The sequence below is a fragment of the Doryrhamphus excisus genome, chromosome 14, assembly GCF_030265055.1.
Source record: "Doryrhamphus excisus isolate RoL2022-K1 chromosome 14, RoL_Dexc_1.0, whole genome shotgun sequence".
NCBI lineage: Eukaryota > Metazoa > Chordata > Actinopteri > Syngnathiformes > Syngnathidae > Doryrhamphus > Doryrhamphus excisus.
The window spans coordinates 805,692-823,458 of NC_080479.1; the positions used below are offsets into that span (position 1 = coordinate 805,692).

Consider the following 17,767-nt stretch of genomic DNA (forward strand, 5'->3'; position numbering starts at 1 on the left):
GCATTGTGCGCCTGCCGGACGATTTACCATTACGAAGGCTGCGCCTCGCTTGCGCCCCGAATAGACCAGGCCGGCGGTGGCGAGCTTTCTCCGTGCCTTTGGTGCGCTGTTTTGTCACAAAATTGTCAATGCACGCCCATCTCGGCGCAGTCCAGTCTACCAAATCACCAAATCGGCTCCACACGGTGGTGCGCTGGACAAAATTACCACTGCATGAGCTGCGCCTCGCTTCGCCACAAAATTAGAGCCCCATGTTTTCATTCATGCAATGATAGTATATAGCCCAATAATGCATATAGGCTATATCAGGGGTGGGCAAACTACGGCCCGGGGGCCACATCCGGCCCGCCAAGTGTTTCAATATGGCCCGCCTGTTTTTTCCAAATATTTCATTTGTACTCAACATACAACCTGGCATCGTGGCTTGGGACAATTTTTTGATGGTTGAGGTAGCTGCTTTATCAATTTCGTTATTTGATGTGGTCTGTTACAAAATGCTCCTGGAAAAAGGGACACAAGCACATAATAATAATAATAATAATAATAATAATAATAATAATAATAATAATAATAATAATAATAATAATAATAATAATAATGTTGTCAATAATGATAATACTACTACTACTACTACTACTATTATATTAATATTGTTGTTAACAATATTAATATAATAATGGTAGTAATATTACAAAATACTCCTGGAAAAAGGAGCACAAGCACAATAATAGTAATACAAATAATGATAATAATACTACTATTATATTAATATTGTTGTTAATAATATTAATATAATAATGGTAGTAATATATTATAACAAAATAATAACAATAATAATATAATAACATTACTATAACTAATAATAATAATAATAATTCTAATAAAAATAACAATAATAATAATAATAATAATAATACATTGAGAAACACACTTTACATCAAATAAATGATTTCAAAGTGCACATATAGCAGATTGCATGACACTTTTACATGTAAAATATGTGTAAAAATATAGGTGTAAAAATGGACTGTTACGTGTAAAATACTACATAATCCCCCCCGTCAATTTTGTTAAATTAATGCGGCCCGCGAGTCAAAAAGTTTGCCCACCCCTGGGCTATATGCTTTTCAATAAAATAAACACACACCAAAACAATACTTGACGTTTAAAAAACTGACGTTTAAAAAAACAAATCTACGCCATATCTCTGACTTAGAATCAGTGTCACTTTTGATATTGTGTGAATATTGCCAGAAACGGAGAAATAACCGCTAACTAGTCTGAGGTGGACATTGTGCGTTAATGCAGTCATGCCATGTTGACTTTTAGCAACATTGGTTGTGGTTTAGCTGGTTACCACGGGGTGCAAGGCTTGGTCAAAGTAGGCGTCTTGAATGCAGCAAAATGTGTTCGGTGCAAAATAAGTTGTTATACTTTGGGAATCACTGAAACGTTTTGGATTATTTATTTTCTTGGTCTTTGCCAAAAACTTTTTCATGTCACAAAAAGGCTGAAATTGACATCAGATTGGGTTTTTTTTTTGTTGTTGTTTTTTTACAAAACAGGCAGAGAGAGCAGCAAAACAATGAGTTTATAAGCAATCCTGGAAGTCAAGCAGTACATTTAATAATGAGTGACACAATCAATCAAAGATTAGCACGTTTGGCATTTTGACAGATTTGGTGTTTGCGGGTGAAGACATGAGAGAGATGAGATGAAATGAGATGAGGGGGAGGCCAAGATGAGCACAGACCAGACAGCGACACACACACACACACACACACACACACACACACACACACATATACGTACTGTCACCATGGCAACATGTGCAGGCCAGCATCCAATGATTAGAGCACAAAGGCGTGCGATTGTAGCACAAATACTACAATTAACATTTTGTTTATTCTTCATGCATGGACAGTGAAAGCTTTCAATCCTATGCCATATATTACTAATATGACTACTACTATGTTAGACATGGTATGACGTGCCAGAGCTGTGTTGCCATGGTTACTCAACAACCTTTCAGGAAAGGAGAGAAAGAATTAGGAACAAAATGAAAACCGCACCACTTTGCATCACTCGTGGCTTGCCCCTGACTTAAAATTAGTCGGGCAGAATGACTAGAAATCAGTGTTTCTGGCGGACCGCCACAAATACATTTGGAGTGCCGCAGACAGATTTAGCGCTACTTGTTCATCCTGGCTTATAAAACACATTATGACGGGACCGTCTGTGAATGCAGCTTGTTGTTCCAACTCCGACCAGTAGATGGCAGGGTAACACAGCACATATGCACCTGCCACAAGTGTTGTGGTGCATTGCAATGTATATGCTCATCGATATATATAGTGAGATACAGTATGTACAACGATATGTACGTTAACGTGCATGAAACATTACTCACGTGTGTTATAAAACCTACGGCTGCATGAAATCAAACACCCCCGAGTCAATAAATTGTTCTGTTAAAACGGGTGAGTCCGGCGCTTGTTTTTGTTTTGGCCAGCGTAACATTCTAAAAATAATTTTTTATAAGAAAACTTATAAAAACGTATAAAAAAAACTCAGCAAACATAGAAAAATCATCAGCAGTCATTTGAGAAGAATGAATTATGAATTATTATGAATTAGGGATCAATAACGCCATTTTAGTAGCATATAGTTGTATTATTAACTATTAAAAGGACACATTTTGAGAAACACAAAAAGTTTTTAGGGACGGTTAGGTAAAAATTAATACAATAGGAATATAGAATTCATATAGGATACTAGTATAGTCTAGTATATAGTATCAAATGATTAGGTGAAATAAATGTACAAATATTATTTAAGGCCGAGACGGACGGACGTGCCACGGCCGAGACGGACGGACGTGCCACGGCCGAGACGGACGGACGTGCCACGGCCGAGACGGACGGACGTGCCACGGCCGAGACGGACGGACGTGCCACGGCCGAGGCGGACGGACGTGCCACGGCCGAGACGGACGGACGTGCCACGGCCGAGACGGACGGACGTGCCACGGCCGAGGCGGACGGACGTGCCACGGCCGAGGCGGACGGACGTGCCACGGCCGAGACGGACGGACGTGCCACGGCCGAGTCGGACGGACGTGCCACGGCCGAGTCGGACGGACGTGCCACGGCCGAGACGGACGGACGTGCCACGGCCGAGACGGACGGACGTGCCACGGCCGAGACGGACGGACGTGCCACGGCCGAGACGGACGGACGTGCCACGGCCGAGACGGACGGACGTGCCACGGCCGAGACGGACGGACGTGCCACGGCCGAGACGGACGGACGTGCCACGGCCGAGACGGACGGACGTACCACGGCTGAGTCCGACATGCCACGGCTGAGTCCGACATGCCACGGCTGAGTCCGACATGCCATGGCTGAGTCCGACATGCCATGGCTGAGTCCGACATGCCATGGCTGAGTCCGACATGCCACGGCTGAGTCCGACATGCCACGGCTGAGTCCGACATGCCACGGCTGAGTCCGACATGCCATGGCTGAGTCCGACATGCCATGGCTGCGTTCTGACCATCCCAACCATTGAAAGATGCAAGAGCGTGACGGGAGGCCTGGACTGAGAGCGTGGAGTTGACTGACAGACAAATATAAGTTTAGATCCCAAGTGAGGGAGAGGGGGGATAAACCGTCATATTGAGAGCACAGATTTCCCCTGGCAACCAGCCGAGCCTCGGAAACGGGGTCACGGTTTCCTTTTGCAAAGCTGCAAAGGCAGCGAAGCAGAAAGTGCCGGTCTGCAAGTGCGTGCTGGTCTTTGTCCATCGCGAAAGGATGCAAGCAATGAGAGATGCTACTTGTGGTCACTTTGCAATTCAGCAGACGCGTCCGGCATGTCGGAAACCTTTGTGTCCGCGTGTGGATTGACTTTTATATTCCAGCGTGACTAAGCAGGAGTAGCAACGCTTCCTCCACCACAAATTACTTCAAAACTTCATTTACGTACTGCATCAGGGCATTTTGTCATGGACGTTTGTTGTCCATGACAAATGAATGTCAATCATTGTAATCATTAGATCATTTCTTATATAATGTACACATACTATATATAAAATACACATCCAATATAAATACTAATTCACAATACAGTCTGGTAAAGTTACTTTAATACAATTTTACATCTGCAGTCTATTCCACCTGATTCGGCGACTCTGTGATCGGTAGGCGGGGTCTATTTAAGGAAGCCGCATACGCAAAGTCATGGCTTGGGCTTGCGCAACCGATTAAGCCTAGTTTTGGGCAACAGGCCCTTGGTATGCTGTGGAAAAAGAAGACGTAGCAGGGTGGATCCGTGTTCATCTATCTATCATGTATTTCTGCTAGTTGGTTGCAGACACTTTGCTCCAGAATACCTGCAACACTAATGAAGATAAGCGGTATAAAAAAAATAAATGGATGGAAGGTTCCAGACCAGACTGTGATAAGTGAATTTCCGCAAAACAGGATTCAGTATTAATAAATAGAATATATTGGTAGTTGCATCATAGAAAACCTGTTTACTCATTTCTAAATATAGATTTTAACATTATTAGATCCTTTTAGACATGAAATAACAGCGAGTGTGGCGGCAACGAGTGTTTAAACCAACTAGCAGAATATACAGTAAACCTCGGATATATCGGACTCGGATATATCGGAAATTCGCTCACAACGGACAGATAAAAAAGAACCAATTTTTCTGTAATGCATTTCCAATAAAAATTCATTGCATATATCGGATTTTTTATAACGGATTTCGCCTATTTCGGACAAAATCTCCAGTCCCGTTCCAATGCATTTCCATTAAATTTCCCTCGCATATATCGGATGGCCGCATCGTGGCGCTCTGATTCGCCGAATCGTGACAGGCCGCTATACGACGTCATTTGCAGCGTTTGCAGCGTTGCCTGCGCGTCCAGGTACATTGGAAACATAGTCAAGGAAGTGCCTTTTTATAACGGATAAAATCCCATTTACGCATATACCAGATATAAATCCGATATATGCGTAAAACGGACATTTTCCGGTATACGCATATAACGGATTTCGCTTATATCGGACAAAACCAGTGGGAACAATTGAATCCGATATATCCGAGGTTTACTGTATATATACACAGTCAGCGACTAAACTTGTTTACGTTTTATCATTTCGATCGGTATAAATCATTTTATTATCATTGTACTGGTATACAGGTACATAAAATATATCACCCAACCATAATCGATATATACAAATCATATACAAAGTAGGACTAATAATAACTAGTAGGGGTGGTATGCTCATCAAAAGGATTTATGCTTGTATCAGATGTGTAAACGCAAGTGGTCTTGATGACCCCAAACAAAAGAAGTGCATGTAAACAAACAGAGCGGTCCCAGCATGCGGGGTGAAAGTGCCACAGAGATTATAAGCTGATTTCCCTCTAAAACCCCACGGAGACAATCTTTTGTCCGTATGCCAGCGTACACGGCAATACACAGGATTAAACACTCGCTGCCGCCATCTTCCCAAAATGCCACGGCCACGTGTGCGGCCTTGTCCTCCTCGTGTGCGTGTCCGTCGCGATGAATTGGGGCGAAGCGGCGACAGGCGCAGCGATCTGGCGACTGACGGGATCTCGGTCAACTTCCTTCCTTTTCTCAATCCCTTTTTGCCCTGCTTGCCCCTGTCCCCCACGGCCCTTTCTGCAACAGCTGCCTGAAAGCCTTCCCCACGTAACATTAGTAATGATTAGTAATGACATAAATGTATAATAATGCATATAAACTTCCTTCTGTTAACTCTATTTGTCCGTGTTTTCCAATGTCACAAAATGACCTGAGCTAAAACTACAGGAAACATCGATGACGACCTGAACGGACGGACGTGCCATGGCCGAGTCGGACGAACGTGCCATGGCCGAGTCGGACGGACGTGCCATGGCCGAGTCGGACGGACGTGCCATGGCCGAGTCGGACGGACGTGCCATGGCCGGGACGGACGGACGTGCCATGGCCGGGACGGACAGACGTGCCATGGCCGGGACGGACAGACGTGCCATGGCCGGGACGGACGAACGTGCCATGGCCGAGTCGGACGGACGTGCCATGGCCGAGTCGGACGGACGTGCCATGGCCGAGTCGGACGGACGTGCCATGGCCGGGACGGACGGACGTGCCATGGCCGGGACGGACAGACGTGCCATGGCCGGGACGGACAGACGTGCCATGGCCGGGACGGACAGACGTGCCATGGCCGGGACGGACAGACGTGCCATGGCCGAGGCGGACGTGCCATGGCCGAGGCGGACGTGCCATGGCCGAGACGGACGTGCCATGGCCGAGTCGAACGTGCCATGGCCGAGTCGGACGTGCCATGGCCGAGTCGGACGTGCCATGGCCGAGTCGGACGTGCCATGGCCGAGTCGGACGTGCCATGGCCGAGTCGAACGTGCCATGGCCGAGTCGAACGTGCCATGGCTGAGAAAAATGTTGCCCACACTTGCAAGTACAGCAGGTTGGGACCTGGGCTTTATAGCGGTTGACTGCCAAGTGCTTGCCCTCCCACGCCCACAAATGCAGCACCGATGTGAAGCTTATAAAAGCGCCACCACGGTGAGACATTTTTTTAGGCACGTGTGCAAAAAGTCTATCACTCTCCCAAAGACAGGAAGTCCCACACACGGCAGACATGTTTGTTGTGGATGCAGCAGGGGCTGATCGGCGGAGGGAATCGTTATGAAGTAAGTATGTACATTTTGAAACCAATCAACCAATTAACCATGATAAACCAGGGACGGCTGTATCTGGAATGAAATGGTTTGACAATCTACAAAGTTTGAATTTTACTTTTTGGGGAATTGAAGGAAAATTTGAATTTTTGTAAGGTGTCAATAGGCTACAGGTGCACCGATGTCCCCTTGTGGAGATCCCGCCACCCAAGCCGGTTAATACCAGAGCCAATGTGCAGCCGTGCAGCTGCCGGAGCCGAGTTAAAAGTAAACACGCCCGCCAGGACCCCTCGGTTGCCACCAGAGACGGTATCATCAAAAACACCCGCACACCCAGCCACATGTCGCTGTCTGTGTGTCTCTGCCAGTCAACAAGCGCCTCCGGCGACTGCTGATGTCATCGTTGCGGGAGAGATATGGTGACACGGCGGCCTAAAGATACACGACAGCTAATGGCGGTCGCGAGCGTGTCGGGCTAATGTCAGGAATAACACGAATACAATGCCATTGGATTAGATTCAGCATGGACTTCAGAGAAATGATATATGAATCACAAGTGCATGCTGGGAGAATTTACATTTTATGATCAAATGAATGAAGTTCCCAATAGAGTTGCGCTACCTGGTACCTGGTACCAAGTGGGCGGACTCATCTAATGTCACAGGTAAGCTAGCACCCAACAACAACCAGCTACCTTTCTACGTGGCTAACAACAACTAAGCTACCAGCTGTTATTTTGGGGCCAGCAAAGCATGCTGGGTACAGAAGTAGCGACACCCTCAATGCTACAATAGCCCACACTTACATGGAGCTCAGGAAACGTCATGAATTTTATTTTATTTTTTTAAACATTGTCATGTTATAAGGCGCATGTTCGGCCAGGTTGCCTTTATTCTATAAATAAATAAATATAAAAATATACACAGTATATATATATATATATATATATATATATATATATATATATATATATATATATATATATATATATATATACACACACACAGTATATACAGGACAGTTTCCTAGACTATATATTCTACAGACTATATATTTTACACGTAACAGTCCACCTGGTATTATTTTATCTGTAAAATTGTCATGCAATCTGCTATTATTATTTTATATTTAAATATTTTAAAAATAAAATATTATAATAATTAAAATAAAATTAAAATAATAATTATTATATTATTATTATGTAAAATATGCAAATATAACAATATTATTATATATAAATAATATAATATTTAGCATTAATATAATAAATATAATAATCATAATAGTTATAATAATAATATAATTATTATTTTAATTTTTATTATTATTATGTGCTTGTGTCTCTTTTTTCAGGAGCACTTTGTAAACAACAGACCATGTCAAACAACGAAATTGATACAACCATCAAAAGGTTGGCTCAGGCCATGATGCCAGGTTGTATGTTGAGTTTAAATTAAATACTTTTGAAGGTTTGGCCGGGCCGTATTCAAACACTTGGCGGCCGGATGTGGCCCCCGGGCCGTAGTTTGCCCACCCCTGCTCTATACCATGGTTCCCATGACCTCGGCCGACCACAGTGACCACCTTGCTCGGCCATGTGTTCCATGTTTCATCCACAAGGATCCATACGGCTATGACAGCACAACTTTTCCGATGGGCTACCGTTCCTTTAATCTGTGGGTGTACTAAATATCCCAACATGGAATCTTGGAATCTATCGACACATCAGTTTTTCTCTTGAAATTTAGTGAGTGTGGCTTCAATACACACGCTTGCATTGGAAATTGTCAATAAGATGAGTTACACAGTAAAACAGCAGCGCTTTTGTCGTCCATTTTAAGCTGAAAGTCTGGACATGTAGATAATATACTACTTTATTTCAGGGGCCCTGTAAGATTGTTTACATTTTAATCAAACTTTGCACGCCTATTTGGCTTTGCATTCTGTCTAAACTCACTTTATGAAAAAAAAAAATAGGGGGCTATATATCGTAGTATGTGGATATTCAACCGAAATATATCGGAAATTATTTTCGGTCCATATCGCCCAGCCCTGTAAGTACCCCAGCCACCCACCACCACCGTGCAAAAATCTCCACTGTGGCTGGAGTGTACCACAAGCTACATTTGCATGTGGACGAGAGGACAAAACCTTTATAAAAAATATAAGTTTTTAAAACATCCCTGTGTATATATTCATGTTCGATTACTGTTATTTCTACATTTCTTCTTTTTTTTCCCCAATTTTTGCTGGTTTACAACCTCTAAAACAGGGGTGCTCACACTTTTTCAGCATGCGAGCTACTTTTAAAATGACCGAGTCAAAATGATCTACCCACTACAAAAATGCAAAACATCTATTTATTGTCAAATGTATTGAGGATTATTTGTACGTACAATGTATGTTGATGTACCTTACATAACCAAATGAGCCAATATTGCAAAACACACATAATTAACTATGAACATTTTTTGTAATTACCTGAGTTTACTTTGATGACTTGCACTGAATTGAACCAGCCAGGGATGCATAGTCCGGACAGTAGCTGCTGATAGCCAGCCTCAAGCACACTTCCAAATGTTTATCAGTCATGGATAATATCCGTATCATAATATCCGTATAATATTCCATATCCGTATGGAAGTGATATGTTTTTTGCCTTTTTACTTGGTCCAGTTTTTGCCTTTTTACTTGGTCCAGCTCCTTCACTCATTTTAGTGACCATAAACTTTAGCGAGGGCTTTAAAATCTCGCAATTCGCCGACTAGCTTAGCACTTTGCATCGTTGTTTACGCATGAGCGGTGACCTAAAGGTCAAAATTCAGTTGTCATCTGACTGGTTGTCCTGTATGTCAATCAAGTAACGGGGATGGATGATAGGCTGACATCGTAAGTTCTGCTGCACTTAGAGACGTCGTTTGATTTGATTGGTCGCCCGAAGGGCAACATTCAGTTGTCATCTGAATGGCTGCCCTGTATGTCAATCAAGTGACGGCATTGATGCTGGGATGATATTTTAATGTCACGCCGCGATCAACCAGCGATCGACCAGTACCACCTCCGCGATCAACCGGTAGCTCGCGATCGACTTAATGAGCACCCCTGCTCTAAAACAAACAAGCTGTGGGATGCCGCACCTTGGACACCCATTCCTTAGTATGTTACCGAACTCTGAACACTTGCACTTGGGTTCTGGGTTCAGATCACCTGGTCCTTATCAAATGATGAAACCATCAATGAGCTCCATGAAGTATTTTCCACGTGTATTTTTGTCCAATGCCGTGTGACAACAGGCTATAAATAGTGACAGACAATAGACCGTCCACTGGTGGACATGCACTAGTAAAGCATTAATCCCGTTAGGTCCAGTTACTGCAGCCCCTGGCAACCGGGTGACACAATCATCAGAGCACACAGTGGTCAAGCCGCAACACACACACAAGAGCAAAATGTGGATGTGGATGAGGTGGGGGGGGGGGGGGGGGGGGGGGGGGCGTCAGAGCAAAGTAAATAAGAGAAAAGACACTGACCGTGACTCGGGCTGAGAGCCATGTTGCCTGAATTCAAAGCTTCATCAAAGCGGGCGAATATGGTCTGTAACCTGGGGAGATAAAAAAAAAAGAAGAAAAATCAATCGCCACAATTGATGCTTCTGGTGTTTTGAGGTCGCGTGTGGCGTTGATGCACCGGCGGCGAGCATGGACCGTCTCACCGGGTGGGTGTGTCAACCACAACACAATAACCGCCGTCCTGCGCCCCCCACGTACACACAAACACAAACGCTCAATCCTTGCTGTGATTTGTGCGTAATATGTCACAACCTCTTATGACCTCAAGGCAAAATAAGGACAACATATAGACGTCGCCTACGGCCGCAGACTCGGCATGGTCATACGAACCTTCCTCGCTGCTTGTGCTGCGGTGCAAAACATCCGTTAAATGACGACTATTGCAACAACTGTGCATCCGTGCAGAGTCTTCCGGCGGATCCCTTCCCTTCATTTGCATATTAAAACGCGTTCCATGGGGGGCCGGTTCAGCGCCTTCGTTCCCAGATTAGCCGTAAAATGTGCCGCGTGCGTATGTGGCGCTCGGGAGCCCGGTGACGGCGCGCTGCTGCTCAGCTCTTTGTATCCAACATGGTGCAGTGGATCTCTGAGGCGATGAGGACGGAGAGGGAGAGGGAGAGGGAGGAAGGGAGCGAGGAAAGGAGGAAGGGGAGGGGCGTGAGGCAAAGAGCAAAGCATGCGACGTACACACAACAAGGCTCCGCCTACTGTTCCACATACGTATTGGATGTCAATCGCACGCTGGGAAAACCACACAGAGGCTTTTGAGTGCGTGTGATAAGCAGGGAGCAGATCTAGTTACCCTTTACATAACCTCCCTCCACACACACACACACACACTGTACACACACACACACACACACACACACACACATTTTGGACAGAAGGGGAGGGGCTGTAGCGGCAGACAAACCATAAACAGCTCCTCCCCCCTTCCATGTCTCTCTCCCTCTCACCCCATTTGCCGTCTCCGTCTCCTCATGTTTTCTAATCTCATCAACAACATGACAGTTTGCAGGTACCGAAACACAGCAGGGGTGTCCAAAGTGCAGCCGGGGGCCATTGGCAGCGCAGGCATATTAGAAAAATAGAAGAACTGAAGATTCATTCATTCATTCATTTTCTACCGCTTTTTCCTCACAAGGGTCGCGGGGGGTGCTGGAGCCTATCCCAGCTGTCTTCAGGCAAGCGGGGGTGTGCCAGCCAATCACAGGGCACATATAGACAAACAACCATTCACACTCACATTCATACCTATGGACAATTTGGAGTGGCCAATTAACCTAGCATGTTTTTGGAGTGTGGGAGGAAACCGGAGTACCCGGAGAAAACCCACGCATGCACGGGGAGAACATGCAAACTCCACGCAGAGATGGCCGAGGGTGGGGAAGGACAAAATAAGAAGCCAAAAAGTTACCACTTCCACACAAAATAGGAGGAGAACTCATTCATTCATTCATTTTCTACCGCTTATCGTCACAAGGGTCGCGGGGGCTGCTGGAGCCTATCCCAGCTGTCTTCAGGCGAGAGGCGGGGTACACCCTGGACTGGTGGCCAGCCAATCACAGGGCACATATAGACAAACAACCATTCACACTCACATTCATTACCGATGGACAATTTGGAGTGGCTAATTAACCTAGCATGTTTTTGGAATGTGGGAGGAAACTGGAATACCAGGAGAAAACCCACGCATGCACGGGGAGAACATGCAAACTCCACACAGAGATGGCCGAGGGTGGGGAAGGACAAAATAAAAAGCCAAAAAGTTACCACTTCCACACAAAATAGGAGGAGAACTCATTCATTTTCTACCGCTTATCGTCACAAGGGTCGCGGGGGTGCTGGAGCCTATCCCAGCTGTCTTCAGGCGAGAGGCGCGGTACACCCTGGACTGGTGGCCAGCCAATCACAGGGCACATATAGACAAACAACCATTCACACTCACATTCATTACCTGTGGACACTTTGGAGTGGCTAATTAACCTAGCATGTTTTTGGAATGTGGGAGGAAACCGGAGTACCCGGAGAAAACCCACGGGTGCATGCACGGGGAGAACATGCAAACTCCACGCAAAGATGGCCGAGGGTGGGGAAGGACAAAATAAGAAGCCAAAAAGTTACCACTTCCACACAAAATAGGAGGAGAACTCATTCATTTTCTACCGCTTATCGTCACAAGGGTCGCGGGGGTGCTGGAGCCTATCCCAGCTGTCTTGGGCCGAGGGTGGAAGAACTGAAGAACAGCAGCAAAAATGGAAAAAAATCAGGCTTAATTCTAAAGTATAAAGCCCTGAAACAAGACTACTGTAACATTATTTAACCAATAAACCTTATTAACCTTAAATTAGCAGAATAAAGGTTTCTAACAAGTCATCCAATCCAACAATGACAGCCAATCAACAGTTCCAACAATTAAAAAACAATTACATTGGCCAAGGCTCCTTTAAAATAGATTTCTATTGACTTCAATTCAGTCATTTTGCTGATGATTCCATGCAAAGTGAGCAAGCAGCGTATTGGAATGCTGCCTTAGCTAACTCTGTTGTGACTCTAGGAACCGCCATCAGAGCGCAGAGCTTACTCTTCTTGGTATTTCTGACTGTATGTACTATGTACAGAGGTAAGGTGGTAGGAGCCAAGGATACATTTATAGATGAAAGCCCACCTGCCAACGTACCAGGGATGGAAAGTCAGCTGCAGCATACAACGTACAATGGTGGTACAATGGTGACCACCGACGCCGCGGCAAGTCGTGAAGCGTAAAGCGGCGTGGTAAACGGTGTCAAGCTTTTTTTTTTTTAAAGATCTGACGTACTCGTGAAAAGGAGGTCACCATAACCCCGAGAGAATCCAACTGGCTGCTTTTATCAAAAGGACAACCTGGAATCCAACCAAATTTCATGTATGCTAGCATGACCCTCAAAAGCAGTTCCAACACAAAATGGGGGCAACTTCTCACTTTCTTCACGTCAACTGTGTCTTGACTGTTGGGTGCCATCATGACACCACCCAGAAGCCGGGTCTTGGGGTCTGATCGGACAACGTTAGCTCATTTTAGCAAATGTGGTTTAGATAGTAGGCTGCACGGCGGACGAGTGGTTAGCGCGCAGACCTCACAGCTAGGAGACCCAAGTTCGATTCCACCCTCGGCGATCTCTGTGTGGAGTTTGCACATTCTCCGGGTACTCCGATTTCCTCCCACATTCCAAAAACATGCTAGGTTAATTAGCCACTCCAAATTGTCCATAGGTATGAATGTGAGTGTGAATGGTTGTTTGTCTATATGTGCTATATATTATTGTCTATATTGGCTGACGACCAGTCCAGGGTGTACCCCGCCTCTCGTCCAAAGACAGCTGGGATAGGCTCCAGCACCCCCCTGCGACCCTCGTGAGTAGAAAATGAATGAAAGTTTGAGAGCAGAGTTGTGACATGCTAGCTAACCAGCTAACAAAATGCAGATAGAATGAAAACTTCTGGTTCTGTTGTACTACTAACATGTACCTGGTTGCAGATGTTTGATTTGCGGAACCAGAGCACCTTTAAAATGCAATTCATGCTGGAATCAGTCCGGTGGAACCACTTTCAGGTGGTTCAGTTTTTTGTTCTCAGTCTTTGTCTTTGGTCTCTTGTTCTCTTTAATCTGATGCAAACTCTCCGGAGTTGATATTCGATATGGTCAGCGAGGCCGCGGCTCCGAAAACCAACAACAGGCCGTAGACCAGGGGTCTCAAACACGCAGCCCGCGGGCCAAATGTGGCCCGCAGGACACTAGTTTGAGGCCCCCGCCTTGATATGAAAGTTTAATGTTAGTTTGATATGGATGCTGTATGGTATCATGTACCCAGAAAAAATTATTACGTTTGATTCATGTTCATGTTAAAGGTTAAATAACTGTTAATAGTTATCCTCCCTATCCGTGTGGAAGTGGTAAGTTTTTGGCTATTTAAGTTTAAAGGGAATAACTTGAAGGCTACCGTTTAGGTCGCTAGCTCTCTAGTTTGCGAGTTAGCATGTGTCTCAAAGACCCTGCAGTTGCGCAATATGTTGTAAATAAAAAGAGTATAAATGTGACTATAGTCGTGTTTTGTCATGTCTACAGGGCTCTAATAATGCTTTGTTCATTTTAAGTTTTTATTATTTGCCGTTTTATTATTATTATTATTATTATTATATTTATTTATTACTGATTGATTGATTTTCTTGATTTGTTTATTTATTTTTCATCTTATTTTGTGCAGAAAAATAAAAATTAAGATATTTGAGAACAGTGGAATGTTTTATCAGAGCTTTTATTGTAGCCAGCCTTGCCCAGACCCTAGCTCCAGTGGCCCCCAGGTAAATTGAGTTTGAGACCACTGCCGTAGACCAACTACACACACACACACACACACACGTACACCTTCACAATGAGTGCAGGTTGAGGACCTGCTGGGAATGGCGTCTCCAGACAAGACGGGGGGGGGGTGTTTACACTGATGACCCAGCGTGCCTCGGCCAGCATTCGCAGACGCACGACTCATCGGCAGCAGTCAGCGGCACTTCTCAGACGGGAAGCGGCGAGCTTATAATAATAATAATAATAATAATAATAATAACCTTCAACGCCGCTCATGTAACCAGGGCAACCCAAGGACATCTACACATGACATGGACACACACACACACTTGCTCACAATCTTTTGCATTTTCAGCTCCCCCCCCGGTGCACCCCCCCACGCCACCCCACCCCACATCACCACCCCAACCAGCACCAGTCAGCATTGTACCCGGGATAAAAAGTGTCTCTGTGTGCGTGAAGGGCAGAGTGGTGCATGGCGTGGCCTGGGACTGACTGGACGGTGTGTGTGTGTGTGTGTGTGTGTGTGTAGTCATACAAAAGCCACTTACCGTGCAGCAGGCAGTCCTCTCTTTGCCAAGTCGGCCCGAACCCTCTCGCCAACGTGTCTGTAAATGTCCACTATTGTGGTTATGGAGGCCTCTCGTACCTGCAGGACACATCAACACATCGAGTGTTTAATGCACATTTGCAGCTTTTCAAAGCACCTCGCATGGCTGGTCAACGGGATAATATCCTAATTTAATAATCCTAATCGTACAAATGGCTGCATGGCGGTAAAATAGTAATTCCCATCTTCTATTGCCACTACGTTGGTTACGATTTAAACCGGGGTTGTCCTGCACCGTTTATTGGCCGACGTCACTTACTACAAATATCACTGAAATGAAAAATAAGCAGTAATTTTACAAGAATAAAGTCAAAATATTAAGAGAAAAAGTTGCAATCTAACAAGAAAAGGTTGGAATTTATGGGAATAAGGTAATATTAGGAACAAAGGTCAATGAAATATTGAAAAAGCCAAGTCAAATAAAGTTATACTTTTGGAACATTAGATTGCAGAAAAAGATGTTACTTAAATAAAGTCTACATGTTTTTGGAATAGTCATAAAGTAAAAAAAAAATCTCAAGAAAAAAGTTTTTAAAAGTTGGAAAATTAAAAAAAAAAACACGGAAAAAAAAAATAAAACAGCTGTAATTTTATGACAAAGTCAAAATATGAAGAGAAAACGTTGAAATAAATTTATAACTAAATCAATAAATGTATGACTAAAATTAATAATTGTTATTTTTTGTTTTTAATATTATGAGAAACAATATGAAAAAAGTAGCCAAGTTAGGTTGGCACGTAATCTCTTCGACGCTACAAGACTTTTCACTTCCTGGTTGCTGTGCTGCATGGATTTCTATGGCAAAGTTGCAGGCCGAGTTCTTATAAAATGCACTTCTGTCACCTTGTGGCCGTTTTCTGTCTTAAAACTGCACCAAATATGCTCTCGTATATTGTGGAGTTGCATCATCTTTTTGCCTCAAGCACAAAAAAATAAAAATAAAACAATGTATAAATACATATGTGGGAGCCTGTGGTTGGGTTAAAAAAAACATAAATATGTCTTTGGTAGCGAATGAGTGAAGAAAGTTGAAATATTTGAAAAATGTAAAAAAATATATATCTTCAGGTTGCGGGTATGCTGGAGCCTATCCCAGCTGATTCTATCCCAGAGAAACGGGGTGCACCCTGTACTGGCGGCTAACATGTTTATGGAATGCGGGATGAAACTGGAGAAAACTAGAACATGCAAACTCCACACAGAGATTCCCCAGTGGAGAATCGAACCCAGGTCTTCCTCTGTGTGGCCTACATGCTAACTTCCCGAAGAACAGTTGCCATCATCGCAGGCATTAAGAGGAAGCGCATTAAGCTAATACTGCTTTTGTGTTGCAGGCTGGAACTTTGGACGTGCTTTGGGGTGCTGCAGCAAATGAGGGTGGGCAGCCCGGTTCAGGACGCTGATTGGTAGGGACAGCGTGTGGGTGGTGGTGGATAATCACCGGGTAGACCAGCTTTGGGGTGGAGGAGGATGAAGACTTGACACACACACGCACACACACAGCATGTCCCGGCTAATAACAGTAATAACAAGATGTCACTCGGGGTGATGTCGCCATTTCTGTTTCGGTCAAAGTGGTCTTACCTGAGGGTTTTGGTCTCCGGTCAGAGTGCAGAGATGAGGAACTATTTTACTGAGGCTCAATGACTGAGATCCATACCTGCAAGACACACAATCAGGAGTGTTAGCCTGGGGGTGCGGGGGTATTCGATTCCCATTAAACATTTGACACATACTCTACACCGCATCAGCGTTTTTAGGTTAACCTGACGTGTAAATCGGCGCCGGTGTCCAAATCCTTTGATTTACCGTCAGGTTCTCGCTCCGTAATTTGCACCACGGTGCCATCCATTAGCAGAAAGATGCTAAATGAAACAGCTGCAAAGCATTTGGGAGCATTGAAATCAGAGGCGTGTCTAAGATTAGTGTTTTCTATGCTTTCACTTATTGGTAGTGGACCGCCACACCTACATTTGCAGGGCTCGACAATAACGTTGTACCGATGGCCCGGGGCAAGTTAAAACAAAATTGGGGCAAGTAAATCCAATCATTAATATTCCCGTCGGGCAAGTGCACTTTAGCATGCCGTACTGCCAAGAGTTTTTTTTTAAAGCGGTTCTTGTTGGGTGTTGGTAAAACACGGACTGCGTAATTCCGGTGGTAATTTGCAAAGCAATCCTTGCAAATCTTGAAATGGACCAATCAGAATCGTTTATTTAGACCGCGGTCCGTAATCCACAATCCGCGTTTTACCCACACCCGTTCTTGTTCGCGATCAACCAATCAGCGATCGTTTTACTAGGAAAACATCAATCGTGGCGTCCCTGCCAACATCGTCTAATTCAGGGGTGCTCACACTTTTTCAGCATGCGAGCTACTTTTAAAATGACCGAGTCAAAATGATCTACCCACTACAAAAATGCAAAACATCTATTTATTTTCAAATGTATTGAGGATTATTTGTACGTACAATGTATGTTGATGTACCTTACATAACCAAATGAGCCAATATT

General features: G+C 44.5%; 1 protein-coding gene across 1 annotated transcript in view; it reads right to left on the reverse strand.

Annotated features, from left to right (window-relative positions):
- The window catches only part of LOC131102376 (CLIP-associating protein 2-like), a 64,943-nt gene that overhangs the window by 29,175 nt on the left and 18,001 nt on the right, over window positions 1-17,767 (reverse strand). Inside the window, exons 5-7 of the mRNA XM_058047990.1 lie at window positions 16,839-16,914; window positions 15,195-15,292; window positions 10,263-10,333 (exon numbers count right to left, since the gene is read on the reverse strand). Coding sequence (XP_057903973.1) covers window positions 10,263-10,333; window positions 15,195-15,292; window positions 16,839-16,914 — 245 coding nt within the window. The remainder of the gene's footprint in view (window positions 1-10,262; window positions 10,334-15,194; window positions 15,293-16,838; window positions 16,915-17,767) is intronic.